General features: G+C 47.0%; 1 protein-coding gene across 3 annotated transcripts in view; it reads right to left on the bottom strand.

Annotated features, from left to right (window-relative positions):
- Positions 1–16520: 16520 nt before the first annotated feature.
- The window catches only part of FBXL18 (F-box and leucine rich repeat protein 18), a 93677-nt gene continuing 88360 nt past the window's right edge, over positions 16521–21837 (bottom strand). Inside the window, exons 5-6 of one of the 3 annotated variants that reach the window (XR_006284179.1) lie at positions 20585–21540; positions 16521–17536 (exon numbers count right to left, since the gene is read on the bottom strand). Coding sequence is in view for 1 of the 3 variants with exons in the window: in XM_043523535.1 (XP_043379470.1) it covers positions 21390–21540 (151 nt within the window). In the remaining 2 variants the exon portion in view is untranslated. Of the gene's footprint in view, positions 17537–17635; positions 21541–21837 lie in introns of those variants that run through there. The other 2 variants (XM_043523535.1, XR_006284178.1) reach the window with 2 other exon arrangements.

The raw sequence follows: 21837 nt of genomic DNA, 5'->3' as shown, positions 1-21837 counted from the left end.
CAACCCCTGCTGCAGTCCCCCAGGAGGTAGCTCAGGGGAAGGGGTGGAGTGGGGGCGGGGCTGGGGTGGGGGCGGAGCGGGGCGGGGGCTTTGGGGAAGAGGCAGGCCGGGGCCAGAGCAAAGGCCAGGGTAGCTTGCCTGGCCAGCTCAGCCGGGGGATCAGGCTGGCTGCTGGAGCAGCATGCAGCTCCGTAGGTGCCCCAAATTTCCAGCTGCGTAGCTTGCGTATGGGTAAGGACGGCCCTGGGAACAGCAAAAGTTGGAAGAAAAAGAGTCACCAAAACTTTACAGGCAGCTGTTTCACCAGCGCCCTTCTGCCCTGCCTCCCCGCAGGCAGAGCTGCTCTCTGCGCTCATTTTGCTCAGTCCCATGGTGGTGTAGCCTCTTGGAACTCTTCCATTGCGTCGCTGGGGACAGAGGATTGGTTAGCACCATCTGGGACATAGACTGGTCATTTTCGCAGAACCCAGGGCCTTATCGGGGGGTGCCAGAGGGAACCAGGAGAAGACTGGCTGCAATCCTGTTGTGCAGGCTGCCAGCAAAGGGGACAGGATGATGCGCTCTCCCCCGCCCCAACGTTTGAGATAGCCTCCTTCTGACACCAGTGAATCATCTGACTCTGATTTGAAATATTCACAGAATTTGATGCATAATTTCTCCCTTCTCATATGGCAGCATTTAAAAGGTTCTTCTCCCTCCAGATCAGAATCTCTGGCCAGAGGCCCAGCTCATGTCTGCCACACTTTCGGCTGTATGTGCTGGAAGTCACAAAGCTGCCTGCTCCATTGTTTTGGGAGCAATCGCCTTCTTCCAAGCCCCATCCCGCCATGGCCCAAGGTGGGGCTGGATTCTTGCATGGGCTGCGTTAATGCCAGCTTTCCTCCCCGGGGCTTTGCCTGTGAGCGGCGAAGCTTCTGGAGGTCAGTCAGGAAGAATGAGAGGTGATGTGAAGGAGAGTGGTTGCGTGAGACTGGAGCTGATCTGAGGCCATTCACCTGGAAAACTGGGTAGTAGAGTTTGGTCCTGTGTGGCCCTGCTTCTCCTGCAAAGGGCCCAGTGGTGCCTACTGCTGGTTGCACCTGGCTCGTATCAGCCTGGCAGTTGCTCTGTTGTGATCACTACAGGCCTCGGTCACCCTTTGACATTCTGGTTCGTATCACATTATGTTCTAGCCATTAACATAAATCATGCCCCCAAACTGCCAGCAGTTTGGAGTTAAGCCTTCTGCTGAAACCAATCCCATTTTAGGATCCAAATTTCTGCCCAGCCCATAGAAACTTCATATTCTTAGATCTTTAAAATAATTTGGAGGGGGGCAACTGGACTCCTGGGGCGATTCTGCAAGTCTTTTGTTTGGCCATCTGGGGCGAATTGTTACCTATAAGAGGGAGGGATAGATTAGATCTGTTAGAGGCATCAGCACCTGGCTTTTCCAGTGCAGTGGTCTCAGAACTAGAGATGGGCTCCCACAAAGCCGCACATGTCCAGTCCCTGCACTTTGGATCCAGCGTGGAACTTCTAAGCTTCTCAGTTCAGGCCCATCTATGGTGGGCCGTACTGTACCATACACTTATAAGTGTTCCTAATGCTACAAAAGGAAAAGCTACAGCTTTGATACACTGAAGCAGCTTAGGACATCACGAGCAGTGTCTAAAGTGGCAGGTTGCAGACATTGCAGCTCTGGCTACAGAGGAATCGCAACCCCCATTAGTTAGCTACAGTATTTTAATTGAATTTAAACCATGGTTGTTAAGAAGTTAGAAGGGCAGGAGATCCAGGGCTGTGGTGCACAGTGGGCCGGGTTTTCAGAAGAACTTGGGGTTAGACTTTGAGTACTCAGCAGCACCCCACAACTGGGCCAGATCTTCAAAGGACTCAGCACCTACCATGCCCCCAACCTGCTGAGCTCTTATGAAACACTGACCCAAAATGCCTAACACTGTTTTCAGGAAAGACATCCCCGGCGACACTCATTTGCAAGGTCATATTAGAATAGGGTGACCAGACAGCAAATCTGGTCTGAAAAATTGGGACGGGGGTGGGGGGTAATAGAAGCCTATATAAGAAAAAGACCCAAACATTGGGACTGTCCCTATAAAATCGGGACATCTGGTCACCCTATGTTAGAACCCTGCTAGCAGTTGCCATATTTAAATACGGCTGCCTCCTTACTTTCAAAATTTCTGAGCCTCTAGGGTCCACATTTTCATTATAACCATTTTTCCTTCCTGACCCACAACCCTCTACTTCTTATAGGGTGTCCCTTTCCTTCAGGTACACAAAACCCACCAAACCTCCCAACAGTTCTTTTTTGGCAGTGGTTTGAGTCATTCCCCTTCATCTCCATTGCTCACATTTCATTAGAGAAGGACCCCTGCCGTGGGATCATAAATTTCCCTTTTACAACACCACTATGCATTTCATTCCAGCGCTGCCCTGAGATTTGGGTATACATCACTGTCTAGCTTTTGAGCCAGTGTTGATGAACCAGTGTGCTAGTCAAATCACAATCCTGGGCTAAGATATCCATAGATTCTAAGACCAAGAGGGACCATTGTGATCATCTATTCTAATCTCCTGTATTATAACACAGACCATAGGGCTTCCCTGAATTAATTCCTGTTTGAACTGGAGCAGATCTTTTCGAATAACATCAAAACCTTGATTTATAAATCTCCGGAGATAGAGAATCCACCACAGTCCTTGTTAAATTGTTCCAATTGTTACTTGCCCTCACTGTTAAAAATTTGTACCTTATTTCAAGGTACAGCTTAGACTTCCATTGGATTTTATATCTTTGCCAGCTAGACTGAAGAGCCCATTATCACGTTTGTTCCACATGCAGGTACTTAAACTGTGATCAAGCAACCCTCAACTTTCCTTTTGTTACAATAAATAGATTGACATAGACTTAAGGCATGTTTTCCAATTCTCTAATCATTATCATGGCTCTTCCCGGAAGCCTTTCTGATTTATCAGCATCCTTCTTGAATTGTTGACACCAGAACTGGACACAATACTCCAGTAGCAGTCACACCACTGCCAAACAGAGATAAAATAACCTCTCTACTCCTACTTGCTATTCCTCCACTTATACATCCAAGGATTGCATTGGCTCTTTTGGCCACGGCACTAGGTGCTCACGTTTAGCTGATTATCCCCCAGGACCCCTCAAGACTTTCAGAGTCATGGCTTCCCGAAACAAAGTTCCCCATCCCTATCATCTCCATATAAGGTGCATGATTTCCTTTTGAGGGGAGCCTAAGGTTAATCTCAACCAGTTACACTGAGGTCAAGTACAATTTGTTCTGTCTCCACTAGAATGTTACGGGAGCTCTCTCATTCGAAGAGCACATCTTCCCCACAGCGTAGGCCTTGTCTTACAAAGCTGCATCTGGAGTAACTACACTGAAGTCAGTATAATTACCCTGGCTTTATACTGGTATGAATGAGATCCGAATCTGGTCCAACGGCCTAATAGGGATTTTTCATCTCTAGATACTATGGGCCAATTTCTGATCTCTCTTAAAACTAGCACAGAAAGGAGTAACTCCACTGGCACTACTGTGGGAGAGCAGGAATTGGCCCTATACAGACAGAAAATTATTCTACTTTGGTTATATTTTCAAGGCTGCAGAGTTGAAAGCGCCTGTTCCCTTGATGCTAAAGCCTACATGTATGACAAATTTCATGCTGATTAGAATATGTGCAATTTCCTCCTTCAATTAAAATAATTTTTTTTTTTTTTTTTTTACATTTTGGTAATAAATTCCTCCAATCATCGGGCATCTATTATAGTCTGAGTGATCAGCTAAGGTGGGGGGAGAGGGGGAAGAATGCATTTCAATGCTTGTTAATGTTTGGCTAATAGCCCCGATTCACCATCAGGTGTGACTCTGCCATTGTTACTCAACAGACACATGTATTAAGAGGTGTGTGTTTGTGAGGACTTTTTTTTTTTTTAGAAAGCTGGGTGCATTTCTTTGTTAGCAGAGATGGACTAGAATTCCAGATGGCATGGAAGAGGTTCCCTCCCTCTCAATACATACTTCACAACTGCCTCTATGTCTTTCCCACTCGCCCCCTTTAAGAAGTTGAAGTCTAGAAGGAAAAAGGGGATATAGAGGAAAATCAACTCTGTGCCATAATGGAAGCCAGTTGTCGGGCTCAGGGATGGCTTAGCAGGGCATCTTGCACGGAGCTTGCCATTTTTTATTTTCAGATCTATCCCTTTGCTGAGAGCCTTGAGAAGAAAAGAAAAATCTATGTGAAAGCAGTAAAACCAGCCTGCAGAGCACTTCAGAGACAGGGGAGAGACGCGATACCATTTTCAGCTTCCATAGAAATTTTCTGCAGTTAATTTTGAGACACAGCTACATGGACAATGATTCTTCCTCTTGGCATAAGAAGTTAAAGTGGCATGAGGCAGAGTGCAACCTTCCGGGCAACCTTTGCAGAGCGTGTAGAGACAGGATTCCAAGAGTATTGGCCGGAAGGGGGGCGTATGCAGGATAAAGCTGGCGGATTTGGATTTACTCTATAGAGTGGTGAGATGCAAAGAGAAATGTGATTGGCTAACAAAGGTTCCCGCCGTGCCTGACCTAACGGGTCTGGACTTGTCGGACAAATGTTACAAAACAGTCTTTCTAGAAACAAAGGAGCTTTATGTGTTGTATCTGTACCAGCAGTGCTTGTCTGACTGAACGCAGTGTGGATTAGTGATTAGTCTGGGTCTACTTCCAACTCTGCCAATGACCACATAGCCTTCAGCAAGTCATGGAACCCGTCTGTGCCTCAGTTTCCCTATTTGTATACTAGGGGTAGTAATCTTAACCTATTTTTGGAGTGCACTTTGATAGCTCATCTGAAATTCCAGATGGCGTGGAAGATAGGTGTGTTGGCACCTGGAATAACTGCATGCCTTACTGCATGTTAGTTACTTAACTTAGATACATTACTACAGCATAGGAAAGATATTTCTACTAGAAACAACTTGTTTCCATTCCAAATTCCATAGCTAGCACTACATGATGTGTAGCATCCTATTGCCAGAGAGAGGGAGAGGTACCAGCTTCTTGGCACACACAGGAGATTCATGCAATTTTCTAAACTGTTACAGGCATTTTTAGACAGCAGCCATCAGGGTAAATAGTTTCCAGCACAGCTAGAAACCACTTTGTTGTGCTGTTTAAATGAATGACTCAGTACCATCTCACATCCTTTCTTCTCTATTCTAAGGGCTTGTCTACACATGAATGTAAAGTGGAATAGCTATTCTGGAGTAACTATTCTGCTTTAAATTCACACACCCCCGCCTTATTTGGGAATAACTGCTTGCCTACAAGTGAAACTCCAAGCAGCGAGACTGAAGATTCAGTCCCTTCGTAAGAGGAAGAGCTGGAAGACTCAGAGAGAAGTTACATGGAGGGTTTTGTTCCAGGGCAGTTGGTTTTGCAGGTGACTTGGGTTCAGGAGAGGACCTGGGTCCTTTGTGGAGACTGTCACAGAGAGAGGATGAAGGGATTTCCTAGCTTTTGCTTGCAAATTCCAGTTGCATATTCCAATAAGTATTCAGGTCCATCCACCAAACACTCAGGCAAACAACCATGCAACAAGCCAATCTGCCGGGCTAGGCCCTCAGACCAGCAGCCCTACAAGAAGATATTCCAGTCCAGAATAGGGAGGGGATTTTTCTCCTCTGTAAGCCTCGAGAAGCATGTGAGAGGAAAGTGAAGTGAAGAGCTAGTCTTTTGCTATTCTAGTGAACCTAAGGATTTGACTAAATCTGAACTAGATCCCAGATGACAGGTATATCCTGAAAGGTAAAAAGGGTGAGCTAGCTTAACATGGTTGAAAAGCCCCATCAAGATGAAGGTGAACATGTTTGAAGCAGCATTAGCTGGCTGTATCATAGACAGGAGTCAGGAGACAGACATCTACACTAGAGGCCTTACAGTGGCACAGGTGTACCGTTGAGGCTGCACCCGCTGTAAGATCTCCCATGTAGCCGCTCCATGCCGACAGGAGAGAGCTCTCCCGTTGGCTTAATTAACCAATCCCTAACGAGCAGCAGCGGCTATGCTGGCAGGAGAGCATCTCCCACTGACATAGCGCTGTCCACACCGGCGCTTCTGTCGGTGTAACTTGTCATCAGTCGGGGGGGGTGTGTGTGTATTTTTCACACCGCTGAGCGACATAAGTTTTACTAACAAAAGTACTCGTGTAGACATAGTCCAGTTCGCACAGCTTTAAAGGTGCTAGCCTGCTTTTTGATGGGGCATTTCAGCCATGTTAAGATAGGGTGTTTTAGCTCATTCAAGTTTTTTGCCCATCAAGACAAGGCCGGTGGGACAGTAATGGCACCTGGCTGTTTGGTTTTGAGTGCTTACGGCAAGATGCCTATTGAGAAAGGTGATTCAGCCGAGGTCCCCACTAGAAGCACTTTGCCTATACAGCTATAGACCCAGTATACTGTCCTGGCGAAACACTGTGTGGATGCAGCTACACTGGCAAAACTGCTTTGCTGGTACAGTTTATTCCAGTTCCCCGCAAGCAAAACGAGCCACACTGCACCCGTAGGAGTGCCCCAAATGAGTTCTACCAGGAAGAGCACAACGTACCGTAATGAGTAACGTATATTTGTACATTAATCTCCTTGTTATGCTCACTAGTGCACTGTAACACAGGACTGTTTCAGCACACACACACACACTCCTTAGACAACCCTTAGATACACGTAACCCTTCCTAGTGTTTTTCTGGCGTTTATTTGATAAACACTGCTTTCCTTTTTTATAGGGGTGTGTTTTCCAGGTTGATCGGCTAAAACAAAAATCAGAAGCCCTACTCATGACCTGTGAGCACGTGTCTGTGAAAAGGGCAACCAAGCCCTTGCATCTCCAAAGTGACCTCCCAAGGAGGAGACATTGTAGACAATCCTGTCTCTTTCCATCACAGTTAGTTATTTAAGGTACATTTCAAATACCCACTCCAGGCTGAATAAAAAGAGGGGCGAGGCCAGAGGCTGTTACAACTTTTGATCCAACTCCTTTGCTTCCAAATTCTATGAACAAGAGCCGTTCTGTTCTGAGATGCAATTAAAGAGATGAATGGTTGGTTTGTTCCCCATTTGTCACCTCAATTATCAATTTGCACCATGAAAGGGGCAGGAGCTCCCCCAGGAACAGGACTATTGACCACCTAGCATAAAATTTCCTGGCCTCAGGGCCCTCAGTTAAGTGAATTTCAGAGTTTCTGCTGCTGAAATCTTCCTTAAGGGCTAGTCTACACTAGAAATGCTACATCAGCGCAGCTGCACTGATGCAGTTGTGCCACTGTAGTGTGTCTGGTGAAGACGCTCTATGCGGCCAGGAGAGCTCTCCCATCGGCATAGTTAATCCACCTCTGTGAGAGGCGGTAGCTAGGTCAGCAGGAGAAGCTCTCCCGGTGACATAACACTGTCCACACGGGTGCGTAGGTCGCTGTAACTTGTGTCGCTGAGGGGGGGGCTTAGTCACACTCCTGAGAGATGTAAGTTATACCGAAGTAAGTGGTAGTGTAGATGTGGCCTCAAATGCATATCAGAGGTAGCTGTTCCCTGCCAGAGTGTAACCTTATGACTCCCTCTGCAGGGGGAATTTAAGCGTTGGAAAGATGGAAGAGATATCAGAGTTCCACAAAGCTTACGACACTGTCCATAGCTTTTTACTATAAAGGGACACTCTTTGGGTTACAGATCATGGGCTAACAAAATCAACAGCAGAACTCCAAGTAACTTCAATAGGAGAACAATCAGGTCCCAGATGTTTTCTTACAAACACATTAGATTATTGCAACCAAAGAGATCTGAAAGACAGTTGACCTGTCATCATTTCTACTTTTTCCTGCCTGTCACTCTACTTGGACAGTGAAAAAACTATACAGTTTTTCATGCATTAAGACAGTACTGAATAGCCTGAGCTATAAAGACAGCAAAGGGATATTTAGAATCCAAACATAGGAAGCCCCTATTTTCACTGAAGTGTACAGAATCATTCATGGCAAAGCCTAGAATTCTCAGCTGTGTGTAACTTTTTTTCCAGTGGAGATTACATGGCCAGATGTTGCTCCCTTTGTTTATTATTTCATTCACAGATTTGTATGTCCAGAAGGACCATGATGACACTGCAGTCTCATCCTCTTGCATAAAGGCAAAAAATGTCACCCTTTTAATTTATAAAGGAAACAAACACACACGAGACACCCATAAACAAGCTGCTTTTTTCAATGGGGAGTTTCGCTTTGATAGCAACCCTCTAGCCACAAGAACCTTCACTTACTGACCCAAACTTTCCAATTAGCACATCAAAAACCTAATTCCATTTACCCAGCTCATTTTCCCTTTAATATCAAGATGAATAAATCCTCTACCCCTCCATCAGGAGTTCCCTTATCTTTTAAACAAACCTTTAAGTGTATAAAACAGGCTGCACTTACACAGAGGCAGTTAAATCCCCTTTATGAAATTAACCATTTCCTTTGACACTTTTTGCTAATTAGCAAAGGTATTTGCATTGAAAAAAGAGCTGGGCCAGGAAGGGGATTGGGAATGGCAAGGGGGCTAACGGGAAGAGAGCAGGCAAGACCTTTGGGAGCTACACACCAGGCTTAGGATGTAACAGACATGCCAAACTCATGAAAAAAAAAGCAGAAATTGGGATTGTTTTTGGCTTAGTTGGCTTGTGAGTTGCTTGTTGGGTAGTTTTTGGCTTGTTGCTTGTTTGCCTTGTTGCTTCTTTTTTTTTGATCGGCTCCCGGCAAGCAGGGGTAAGGGGGGCAAGCGGGGACAAGGGACAAGCAGGGGCAAGGGGGGGAGAGAGTCAGGGGTGCACAGCGGGCCCACAGTCCCAGATGACACGCTGGGGGGATCTAGTCACAGAATGTTGGGGTTCTTAGGGATTGTCTTGTTTTGAAATGGGATTACCTTGATTTTTGGCTTATTGTGAAAGTCGGGGTGCTTATTTACTGCGTGAAAGTTGGCAACTGTGGGATATATTGGCCTACATTTTAGGTTTCTGAATCTATTGGGGGTTGGCAACCGTTTCCAATCAGCACCGATAATGGTGGTGGTGGTGGGAAATAATCTGTTCACACTTGAAAATTAAACCGGCTGGACTGAACCCAGCAGAAATGGAAATTACACAAGGCATTAACCCATGTGCGAGCAAGGAATGCCTATGGATTGGCATTCAATGAGTGTGAGCCATTAGAGTCAGAGTCACGACTACTACAGTTATGCCAGTTTGTGTGAGACCTGGATTTTCCTGGGAATGAAGCAGATGTCATTGGGGTGGGAGGCTGGGGGGGTAGGGGAGGGCTAAAGTGGGGAGCCTACTTTATTTGACACCCTTCTGCTAATTGTTCTCCCTGCTACACTCCCTCTTCCATGCCCTCAGCACGCAAGTTATTCTTGTTTGGCTTTGTCACTCACACCCACTCACTTACCTGGTCACTACATCTGGCCTGAATTTGGCCTCAAGCTGCCCCAGGAGTGGCCCTGGCTTAGTCCAGGCTGAGTTTTGTGCTCTGGTCTCTTTTTAAAAAGCCACTGTTTAAAGCAGGTTGAAAGCAACGTCATGGCTCCTCCCGCAGTCGGGCTCAGGCAGCCGAGAGGCATTTCTGACATTATGCGACGGCAGCCTTTGCCCACCAAGCCAATACACTTATCGGCGCTGAAGTGGCCACGAGCTGTGCAGGCTGGAAGGTCCCTGCAGCCTATTTGGCAAGGATCTGGGTACAACCGTGGGCCCAGCATTCATTCTGCCCACCGTTTCCTCTCTCTATTGGCTAAGACAGTGCGATCACATAGTGCTGCCGCCATGAAGTTTCCTATTACACTGCTAGAACCTAACTCTGTAGTATCAGGGGCCTAGGGATACTTTAATTATGGGAAATGTTATAAACAAATTCAATCCTATTCCTTTCCTTTAAGCAGGTAGAAGACCCCAAGAGCCTACAATCTATTTCAGGGGGAGGCCTTGGAGGCTGAATTCCAAATTTACAGCGATAAACAGTCTAACAAAGCCCGCCTAACCAGGGCGCACACACACCATAATTCAAAATAAGCAATGGAAAATACTGCTGCACACAAGAGAACACAACACAAAACGGCTCCAACCCCACAGCATGCTGCATAAAAGGACAGGCATGGAAAAGAAGGCAAAAGGCAGGCAGTGTGTTTTGGGTAATGGCAAGGGAAGAGATGATTGCTAGGCTGTAAATCAGGGGCTAGGTTCTGATGATGCTACAGGCTTGCAATAGCTTCTGAAATCAGAGGCTGATTTACACCTTGGCAACCACCTATCCCCATTCATTATTTGCACACAGAAAAGAGAGAGGTTTAAAGTATTGACAAAGCAAGGAAACATTTTGTTCTGCTGATTTCTCTGACACAAGAACGCTGGCAGCAGGCTGGTGGTGTGACCCATGGGGCAGCATGATTGCTAAATGCTCATAAGGGAATCGGGCTGTTCCATCACCACGTCAGTAACGGGCAGGAGAGTAACACGGAGACTGCATACAGCAATACCTGGTACAGCGTTCAGTCAGGGGGTCGGATCCATGAGGTTAGGGCAGTCCTTCGGATCCGTGAGGTTAGGGCAGTCCTATGCCATATGCTCCAATAGATTTGCAGCTGGATCATCAGTTAGTTAGGTAGCCCAATACCACTGTTTGAGAAGGCAGAGGCACAAGAATTTCAGGCTTGCTTCAAAGAACAAGTGTACCGTCAATACAGCCACAGACAGTAGCTTGCAAGCATTGAGAGGCTAGCTCGCCTGAGTTCACTGGGGCAAAAGGATAAAGTAGGGTCAGAATACTGTATCTTGCCTGGAGATGGCAACGTTTTCTGGGAATATTCATTTGACTTTTAACTGAAATCATTCCAGCTGCCTTTGAACCCCTTGTGAATTTGCTTTCAGAGAACATTGGTGCAAGATCACTAGTGTAATGCACTGGCCTAGTGGATGCTAGCACAACCCCGCTGGTGGCTGGCTCTAGGACTACCTCCTCCTCTACGATGAGAAGTAGAGTTCTCCTGTGGCTTGAGTGGTAGGGCCTCATGCCCCACCAACAAACCTTGAGGTCAGTGTATCTGATCAAGGCTCATGACACCAGTATAAACGCTCGCAAGAACCAGTTTTGAAGCTAGCACCTTCTATCTCAGACAGGGGTGTTTGGGTTCACTTTGTGCAACCATTCACAACAGAAATCCAGTTATAAAGTCAGGCTCATCCAGTCAGGAACAGGAACAATATCACGTGGTTTATACAACCAGTCACAACTCAGAAGCCGTTCAGATTTCTAATAGAGCCTGGAGAGGTTTTCCCAGATGATGTCAAACATCAGCTACATGTGAGAACACTGGGATCTGGGAAAACTGATCAGAGAAAGGAGCAGAGTTTGTTATTCCAAGGGGGAAGATTTCTCCTAGAACTGAGGCACAGCCTTGCCTTCTCAAATGAGGAAAAAGGGTGTCTCCTTACTTAGTGTTAGGGAAAGCCAAAGAGTACGTCTACATTGCAGCTGGAAGCGAGCCTCCTGGCCCAAACAGACGGACTCACACGAGTGTGCTAAAAATAGCAGTGGTGGTAGCTTGGGCTAGCCACCTGAGCTCGGACAGGAGGGCTTGGACTCAGGCAGTTAGTCTGAGCTGCCACCCGCGTTGCAACGTCCACACTATTTTTAGCATGCTAGCTTGAGCAGAGCTAGCCCAGGTCTGCCTCCTGGACTGGAAGGCTCACTCCTAACTGCAGTGTAGACATACCCTAAGAGACTGGGACAAAAAAAGATCCCATCCTCCCTACAGCAGATTGGCAGCACCGATCAATAGCACAGCTGAGTGAGACAGTGGTGAGCGTCTGGAACTCAAAGGCATATAGGGATCAGTGGGGAGAAGGAGGAAGAGGAAGGCGAGAGCAGGAGAAGTTGCTTTGTTTGCCTCTAATTCTCAGCATTGCAGAGATCTGCATTTGGATCTGTCACTGCTCTCCTCCCACAGCCCATCTTTCATCTCAGCAAGTACTGGAATCAGTCTCCCATTTATCACGGTGATGTCAGGGTACCAGCATTAGGATGTCATAGTGCGATCCAATACCACAGCCCCTCTCCCCTTTGTCCTTCTCTTGCATCTTCCAGCCAAGGATCTCAAAGCATGTTACCCAACATTAACAAACTAAGCCTTCCAAGTCCCCGTGAGGAAGGGACGTGTTACCCACACTCTGCAACTGGAGGGAGTGGATGATCAGGGCCCGCTCCTGCCCTGTGGTCACTGGGAGCAGGGTCAGGCTTTGGGTGACCAGCTCAAAGGCTCTCAGAACATGGTAGAGTTGTTGTAGAGCCCAGATCTCTTATTTCCCCACCATGTGCATGGTGGGGAGATGGACTGGGAAAGGGGGAAACCCTTGTTTAAAATAAAGTCATTTGATAGGGAGTTAAAATTGAAAGGGACATTGGCTGGGGCAGGAGCTCAGCATATGGCGAGGGCACTTTGCTGCTCTTTGGGGGAGGTGTATTGAATTAACAAAGGTGAAGGGCAATTATTACACTCTCCAATAGCTCAGGGGTCTTCACATTCCCTGCCCGCCCCACAGAATTCACCAATCGGTTTTGAACAAACATGAGAAATGTCACCTTAGGCTGTACTTGGAGTGAGTTATAAGTGACTGAAAACAGGGCTTTGTCTACTGGATTGCAGCGTGTTGTATGCCACATGGCTGACTTGGGCAGGCTATTTCTGCCTCCCGCTCTAGACTGGATCAGCATTCACCCCAGCACCTCGGGGCTTCCCAGCACCCAGCTACATACAAAGACAACACCTCCAGGATGGGAAAAGCACTCCCATGCCACCCACAGATTAAACACAGTCCCCTCGCAAACATGAGGTGGAACCTCATGAAATGGGTTAGGCCATTTAGCGCCCTTCGGCTCTTCTTTCCCCATTGTTTCTACAGACAATGAACTATGACCGGTAATTATTAAGAAGGGCAAACTATGCCCCAAAGTACATGGCCAGAGGTCCACCTGCACAGGTCAGCCTCTAGGCTTGGGGCCCAGTGGTGTGTGTGTGTGTGCGCATGCCTATACGTGTGTGCACTAGAGCAGTGCCAACAAGCCCCAACTGGAATCAGGGCCCCCACAGTGCTAGACACACAGTAAGCGAGTCTCTACCCTGAAGACCTTACAGTTTCAACAGGCAAGACAGGGTAGAAGAAAGGGAATATGATCCCCATTTTACAAAGAGGGAACAGAGGCACAAAAAATTTAAACTGATTTGCCCAAGTCTGTGGCAGAGCTGGAATTTGAGCCCCCAGTATTTAGATCCAGTGCCTTAACCATCCTCTCTGAATAAAGTGCATGTACCTTTGGTGTCCTGACATGTTCGTTCTTTTGTATGGGGGGAGAGAAATGCATTACAAATATTAGACCAAAAAGGACGGATCTTTTCCTGAGCGACAGTCCAGCTCCTTTATGCTGGATAGTGCTCCCTTTCATGGCGTGACGTCACTAAGAGAGGTTAATAACCGGGTGATCTGGAACATACAGTATCTGTCTTTTCCAATGAGTTCAGTTCTGTTTATTACAATAGTTATTGCACCATATTGCAATAGCAATGGATTATTTGAAACATGCTGTTCTGAGGTTTAACTCTGTCCTTTATCTCTTACACAGCTGTTAATCCTCAGTACACGTTTCCTATCCACCATTGGTATTTAGCATACAATAAGTGTCTTATTAAATCTAAACTATAGGCTTATTTTTGGAGCCTCCATACAGAACGTTACCCATGAAATGGAGAATTAAAAAAAAAAAAAACAACAACAAACCAGGCTGTGCTGTCTGGGCTCCCCCCTGGGGATATTCAGGGGAAGGGAATGCTTTACTGGCAGCCGGTTCACCAGCCACAGGCAGAGACATGCTCACCTGGGGCATGAAATATTCAGGGAGGCTGGGAAACATGCGATGGTACTTTGCATAAGGCAAGTTTGCTTAACCTTTAGAGCTGAGACTCCAGTGTTTTAGCTCTGTGGACGTGGGGTCGGTTACCATTTATCAGCTCTTGAGGCTGGACTCGCAGACATGGGAATGTGTGGGAGAGAGTCAGGCCTCGCCTATGCTAGAACCGTGTATTGCGTTAACTGTACCAGTACGGTCAGAGCAGTACAACCCCTGGAGCATGGACAGTGAGGCTGGAATAAAGGTGCTTATACCTATATAAAGGTGTACAGATCAGACCTTAGTTACGCACCACACCAGAAGGTGCTGCAAAAAGGAGCTGGAGAGGACAAACTTGTCATTTCTGGAAGCAGCACCCCTCTGCCTGATCCCTCCAACCATTACATGGTACTTTGTTTCCCCTCAAGCGGCAATGCTGGACCTTTTCAACATCCTAGGAACGTCTGACTCTCAGGACACCGGCTTCCTGTCTCTCCAACAGGCCGTCCATTCGGATATACGGGCAAAAATGAAACTTTTGGCATTTTGGTTCTTGTTATCGTTGGACGTGGCCGGACAGCACTTGGGGCTCTGACTCTTGGACAAAGCCTGGAGGGAAAAGGGGAAAGGCGAGCTGAAGGAAGAACTTTCCTGAGCAGAATTTTATACAGAGCTTCACCTTGACAGAAACTTTGAGCTGCCCTTTGGCTCTCCTATCAGTTTGCAGATCTCCAGAATAGTTTATAACGGAGTTGGTTTTTAGACTGGTTTAAAAAAAGAAAAGCTGTCACCTGGCACATGGTGTGAACTCAGCCTGAAGACTGTGTTAAGAAACATTTCATCACACAGTTACTATTAATAGAGTTGGTTTCATGCCTTTTTAAAAAACGGATTTTGGTTGGATTTAAACATTCCCTGCGCCGTGTCTGTAGGCTAAGCATTCCAGCATTGGCTATTCCTGTAGACATATCACACCTTTCACCTCAGTAGGACCCTGATCCTGTGCCATTAAAGTCAATGGGAGCTCTGCAGTTGACTTCACTGTGTGTAGAGTCAAGTCTTATCTGAGCGCTAGTGTATGACAGCCAGAAAGCCAAATGGACTTGAGACAAAAGTGAAAGTGACAAGCCCAGTAGAGACTGGGGGGGTATAGGGCTGGGGGGGGGGGGTAAGAATAGCCCCAATAGCAAGAAGCAATTTGGGTTTTTGAAATTGTCCTTTTTAAACACGCCAGGCCTTATTCATAACACCGGCAAGGAGAATTCTGTGTGTTTTAACCAGCAGGTGGTCCTTTTAACGTAGCCATGTAAATAAAGACAGCAGCCTAGCGCTCATAAACAACCCCTACCATAACAAGCCAATGGGCAGGATGGCACAGCTAGAAATGCGCTGAGGAAAATACTGTAGCATGAGCTCTTGACCGGGGGCGGGGGAGGATCACAACCAGCTTTCAGGGGTCAGGGCCAACATCTAACGACTTTCTGGCTAGATGGGAGGAAGTGTCCTGAAAAATCTGCTGTACCACGGTGGTGGTCGGGGAGAGGTTTTGAGAACTGTACTATAGGGACCAGTCCTGCACTGGTAGAGACTGGGAACGGACCAGATCACCAGATGGAGCTTTTCCCCATTTCTGAGGGCCTATCTGCATTGATAAAATGGTGTATTTTTACCTCATGGTAACTTACACACAAGCTATCCCAAGATACAGAAACCACCATGAAGGCCAGGGATTCTAGTTTTAGTACAAGGTAAACAGCCCTATACCCCTCCAGGGTTTGACTTCGGGGAGCTTAACCTCATGATAAAACCAGAGTGCCTAATCTGCCCTGTTTTTACCTCAGGATAGCGGAGGTGTGTTAAAAGAAAAGGAGGACTTGTGGCACCTTAGAGACTAACCAATTTATTTGAGCATGAGCTTTCGTGAGCTACAGCTCACTTCATCGGATGCATACTGGAGGTATGCATCCTGGAGGTGTGTTAGTTACTCTGAGGTTTAAAAAGCACCTTCATTAGCTGTGAAGACAGGCCCTTACCGTGGAAATCCTTCAATGGCCAGACTCTGAGCCTCAACTAATGAGGGAAGCAAATGCTAAGAAAAGTACTTACAAGGGGGTGGCCAAGAGAGCGCAGCTTTCCGATTGACCCAGAGAACCCTGACAATCCATGGTGGAGCAGACACTGCTCGAGGAAGCCCCACTGCTGTGAGGCCTGCATGGTGGTACTATGCTGATTGAGGGTCATCACCGCGACTGAGAGCAGGTCTCACGTAAAACGCTGCATGGGTGCAGCTGCCCCCCGTAGTGCTTAAGTGAAGATGCTGCTATGCCAATAGGGGAGCTTCTCCTGTCTACATAGTTAATCCAGCTCCCCAAGAGGCAACAGCTCTGTTGACCAGAGAAGCCCTCCTGTCAGCATAGCACTGTCTACGGGGGGGGTTAGGTAGGTATGACGGTGTTGCTCAGGGGTTTCACACCCGAGTGACGAAGTCATACCGGTATAGGTCTGTAGTGGAGACCTGGACGGAGTAGGGAGAATGCTGCTGGGAGCTGCAAATACAGTCAATATACACAAAGTGTACTGCTTAGGGCGAGCAAGGCAGTAGAGTGACCATCTGGAACGTATATGCAGGAAAATGAGACCCGTTTTTTTTTCTAATGAGACACCCCTACACACACAGATACAATTTTATCAGCGTCTGACCGTTATACAGTAGCTTAGAAACAGACTTTATAATCTGATCCAACACTCCCTGGCCACTCCTTATTGGGTACAGATACTGGGTTGGTAAGCACTACATAAGGGACATCTATTAACAGACAGGATGGGTGGTCATGCTACAGGAAAGGCAGCATTGTAGCTGTTCAGAGAGCAAGTATTAGTAATGCCACTACAACTACATGCCCATACAGGGAATAAGGTATGGATCTGAACTGCAATCCCCTCCTCCAACAGAATCATTTTTTCTCATGCCTCACACGAGCAAAGCTTCCACCCCTTTGTTTGCTGGAGGATACACGTTGTCTGAAGTGGCGTTTCTCCTATGGCCATCTTGGCCAAGTAGAATCTCAAGGTTGCTCACGGCATTACCAGATCAGAAGAGCAAATGTCACCCGACCTCCAGGAGGAAGGCACGCGTTTGAAGGCAGAAAGCAATGTGCCAGATGAAAAGTTGCCCAGGATCATCTGCTCACCATTCAGAGCCAGGGTTTGAGACCCAGGAGTGGAAGGAGCACCCCCGAGTTGCCCAAAAGAACATAGGCCTTTTGAGCAGGCACTGTGGCTGTCCGACTGAGGGAAGAGATTGAGAGACGTGGCCAAGAGACTGCAATGGCCCACAGCCCAAAAGGAGCAGCTTTAATGGTGTCAGTGCGCCACTGGAATGGAAGCTATCGCACAGCTCCTTTGCAGCAGCCATCAGGGCGCCACACCTTGGTCGCTGCGGCTCAGGCTCTGAGGGGTGCAGACACGCGGAGAAGGAGAAGCGCTGTTGCACAAGAGCGCTTGTAGGGCTGCTGTTTCTACGGTCCTCTCTGCCTTTCCAGCATCTCTGGGGATCCTGTCCGCTGCTGAAAGGGTGCAAGGGGAAAGTGACATTTGGAAGCAGAGCTAGTTGAAACGGGGTTGATTTTTACCATGAAAGATTGAGAGAAAATATACAGTTTTCATTTCATTTGAAAATTTCTCACTTTAATTAAATAAATTGAAGTGGAAAATAAAATTGTTGCATTTCGAAAAATTCCATTTCAAACGGAAGTTCTTTTCATGCCTGCACTTCTTAAAACACAAAACCAACCCGCTCCCCAGCATTTCCTTTCCCTCCTCCCCTACTGTTTCAAGGTTTTTGGAAACAGAAAGATGTTGCAAACAAAAGTTCTAGAGCCAACCCATTTTCATCCAACACAACACTGTCAAATATATGTGGACAGGTTCCTATTTGGCTGAGATTACTTCGGTTCCTTCTCTCTCTGCCCACTGAATAATCCAGTCAAATAATCAATAATCCAGGCTGTGTCACCCTACAGGACCAAAATGCACCTGCGCGCGCGCGCACGCACACACACACACACCCCTACCTCCCCCCCATCAAAAGCAGGACATCAGTGCCCGGAGCTCTATGGCAAAGCAGTCTGTGGTGCTAGAATGAAATAGTGGTCGCTTGCCTTGAAGCTTCCTAATTGCTTTAATTGGCTCACCCCCCTAATGATGGCATGTTTGTAAATGACAGAAGAGGGTTGCCGCCTGCAGGAGTGCCTGTCTCCCCATTTCAATTTGTAGCAGTGATGGTTGCTACAGTGATGAGCTTACAGCTTCAGGAGAGTGGGAGAGCTTTGGGGCTCTGTTGCAGGCACTTTCATTTGCGGCAGGGAGAGGGAAAGCGCTCACAGGTCAGGTAGGGCTCAACTCCTCCAGGTGCCAGGCACTCCCTGGAAACATTCTCAGCACAGATGCCAGTAAGCTTGTGGAGGCTCAGCACTTCCCAGGATCAGATCCCTTACAGAGGTCTCAGGAGTCAAGATAGACTTTTTTTTTTTCTTTTTTTATAATGCTTGCTCCTCCTCGCTGAGGGCTCTTCCAAAATGCAACACGAAATCTAATTCTGTTTCTAATTTGGGGGTTGAAAATAACTTTCCATCCTCCCTTCCAAACTAAGCCATAAAGGCATCATTCCAAAAAACCAGTGAGAGGACGGCAGGGGGAGTGGGGGAAGAAATGACAAGATAAAATTTAGTGGAAAATTGTGGGGGTTAGGGGGGGAAGAGAAGGGAAGCTGATTGCTACTTATCTGTAAATGATCCCAAGAAAAACCAGGGCAATTACATATAAAGCAGTCTCAGTGAGCCTCTAGAATTAGACATTTTAATCGTAGCCTTGGCATTTGCCTTTCCAGTCCCAGCGGGCAAACTTTGACCATAGATGGTGTTATCATGCAAGAGGTTCAGATTGTCCGAGGGATTCTGCATGCAAACTGGCCCACGATGAATCTCCCAAGTGCCTCACAAGGGAAAATAAAATGAGAGTCTGGAAGGAAATGGGACCCTGACGTTACCAGTTCCTCCTCTTCTCCCCGTCCCTCCAACAGCCACAAAACCCGGTGCCATTTTCAGAGGGTTCTAACTTAGCACTGCAATGGTGGGATTCCCCAGGCAAACACAGGTACCTGCCCCATGAGCAGAATAGGAGACAAACTAGTCTGGGTCACTCCTGACACGGACTCCTGAGTAGCATCATCTAAACTTGGAAATCTCAAAACAAACCAAGAGCTCTGAAGGCTCAGGAGAGTTTCTGGACATTAGGAATGTGACATTCTCTTCCTTGGGGGAGCATCCTGGAACCCCATTATTCTACATTTTCATATAATTGTGATCTTACATATAAAGCATGCCTTGTAAGGTATCAGGGGAAAGGGTCTGATCTGCTGAAAGTCATTTCTCTGTTCATATATGTATATCATTAATGCATATGAAGTTACGAGAATTGTGTTGTATGGTGGTCATTAAAACATGCTGCACGTTGGGGAATAGCTAGATATTAGCTCCCCTGAGGCAACAGCAAGGGAAGTAGGCAACACCCAGGCGGAGTGTCAATCAACCCATCAACAACCATTGTCCAGCAAGGGAACTATGACGCAATGACACACCTGCATGAGGCCACACCAGGGGAATTTCTCAACCTTGCTGGAGACTCAACAATGCACCCAGACGTGCTTGGACCTGTGTTTTCCAAGCATAAAACAGACAGTGGCCACATGCTTGGCCTTTTCCCTTCATCCACCTATGCTGCAAGCAACAAGGACACTCTGAAGACTCCAGCAGAGGAGACTGGCCCAGATTTCAAGGGTGACATCTGCGTACTATGAACTGCAATATCCAGTGGGGTGAGAAAACCTGCTGAGTCTAGTTGTTGCTCAGCCTGAGAGGGTTGAGAGTTTAGACTGCGTGCTTATATTTTATTTTATTTTGGTAACTACCTGACTTTTTGCCTATTACTTAACATCTATTGTTTGTAGTCCATTAACTTGTTTAACTGTTTATCTTTACCAGCAAGTTTGCTTGGTGTGTGTGGCAAATCTGCTCAGATTTGGCAAAGGCTGGTGTATATCTACTTTCCAGTGATGAAGTGGTGAACCCATAAAGCAGTTTGCACTGCTCGTCTTAAGCAGTGCAAGACAGTGTATTCCTGGGGTACAATGCTGGGAGGGTTTGGCTCTGGTGCCTTTCTCTGTGTGATTCATGAGTGGCTCTGGGAGCATTCATGCAATCTAGCTGGGTGTGGGGCTCCACATGAGGTTGTGCTGAGTGAAAACAGCCCCTGGAGGGGTTTGCTGCTGGTCACTAGCAAGGCATTGTGAGAGACAGCCCAGGCTGGGAAATTAAGGGGGCGTGTCCCACAGTCCCAGGCTGCACACCGGCCCGGGGTGGGGTGGGGGGATATCTCATCACAAGGAACATGAGAAGCTAAAAAAAACAAAAACAAAACCACAGTCTGAATAGGAGTCACAGTAAGTATCAGCTGCAGAGTTGGAGACACCTCCCACCATTAGAAGATGCAAAATTAGGGCAGGAGAAGGGCACATGGAAATCAAACAGGAGAACTGGGAAGGAAGGGCTTCTTACAGATGGACGCTTCCCCCAGACCAGTTGCTTAAAGAACCCGAAACTGTCCATTCATCCTGACGTTCCATGTGCACAGCGGCTGAACTCCCTTGGGCAGAATTCAGCAGCTCCCTGTAGCAATGAAGAAAGTCTTTCAGCGTTTTCTGTATTTTCCAGTACAGATGAGCCCTAGCTGCAGAATTCAGAACTGGATCCAAACTGCTCTGAAATCTGAGATTATGCAAACTCGGGGGTCTGATTTAGCCCACTGCAGAGATCGGGGGCAATCAGGAATTTCAGATTCAAGCTTCCCTAAAGCTCCAGGCTGCTGAGATCCAGAGCTTCAGTTCTGACCCATCTCTAATTTTTGGATGGCAGTTTGGCAACACAATGTATTTCAAAACACAGGGCAGGCCTACTCATGGGAAGCTTGGAAAAAACATTCTGTTCAGATGCATCTAGACCATATGTTCTATATTTTTTTTTCCACTCATTTATGTTAGCAGGGATATTTTCATGAAAACAGGCTAACAGCGCATTAGTCTGAGTAATATTTCCAAAGGGGCCTCTTTTGAGCCGCTAGAATTGCAAATGCAATTTTGCACTCTGGTTTTGCATAGCCACGCTTGGGTTCCTGTGAACACTCACCCTAGCCCATACAAACCACAGCCGGGCACACGTCCACCAATGCACTTGTGTACGCATAGTGCAAGGTGTTGTACACGCTGATACGCGGGTATGAAAAGCTGCATGGGCAAGACAGAAACATGCCAGATTCCCTCTGCAGTTTCGGGGCTGAATTCAGGAACAGCCTTTAAAAATCCAGTCAGCTCATTCCCCACCCAAAAGTGTAATCCTCCATTAGTGGCATCATAATTTCCATAGCAAACATTCCAGACAGAGCAATGCCTTCAGGTGGAGAATGAGTAAATAGGCTCTGGAGGTCAAGGATCCTGGACGTTTTCATTCTAACATCCCTAGAAGAAAAAAAAATTATAAAGGACAAAAGATGGAAAATTTGACAGACAGAGTTGTCTCTACCCATGAAGTATTTTCCATGAGTCACGAGTGGGTTTTCCTGAGCATAATAAGAGCAGATCACTCAGCAGATCAGCAGACAACTCCTTCACGGTGATGAGCAGGCCAGCACAGAGCAGGTCTACACTACAAACTTGCATTGGAGCAGGTGCCCTGATGCAGCTGCACCACTGTAGTGATTCTGGTGAAGACTTTCTAAGCGGACAGGAGAGCACGCTCACGTCGGCATAATAACT

Source organism: Chelonia mydas, chromosome 10 (genome assembly GCF_015237465.2).
Source record: "Chelonia mydas isolate rCheMyd1 chromosome 10, rCheMyd1.pri.v2, whole genome shotgun sequence".
NCBI lineage: Eukaryota > Metazoa > Chordata > Testudines > Cheloniidae > Chelonia > Chelonia mydas.
Note: the sequence above shows the minus strand (reverse complement) of the source record. Positions and strands in the feature narration are given on the sequence as shown.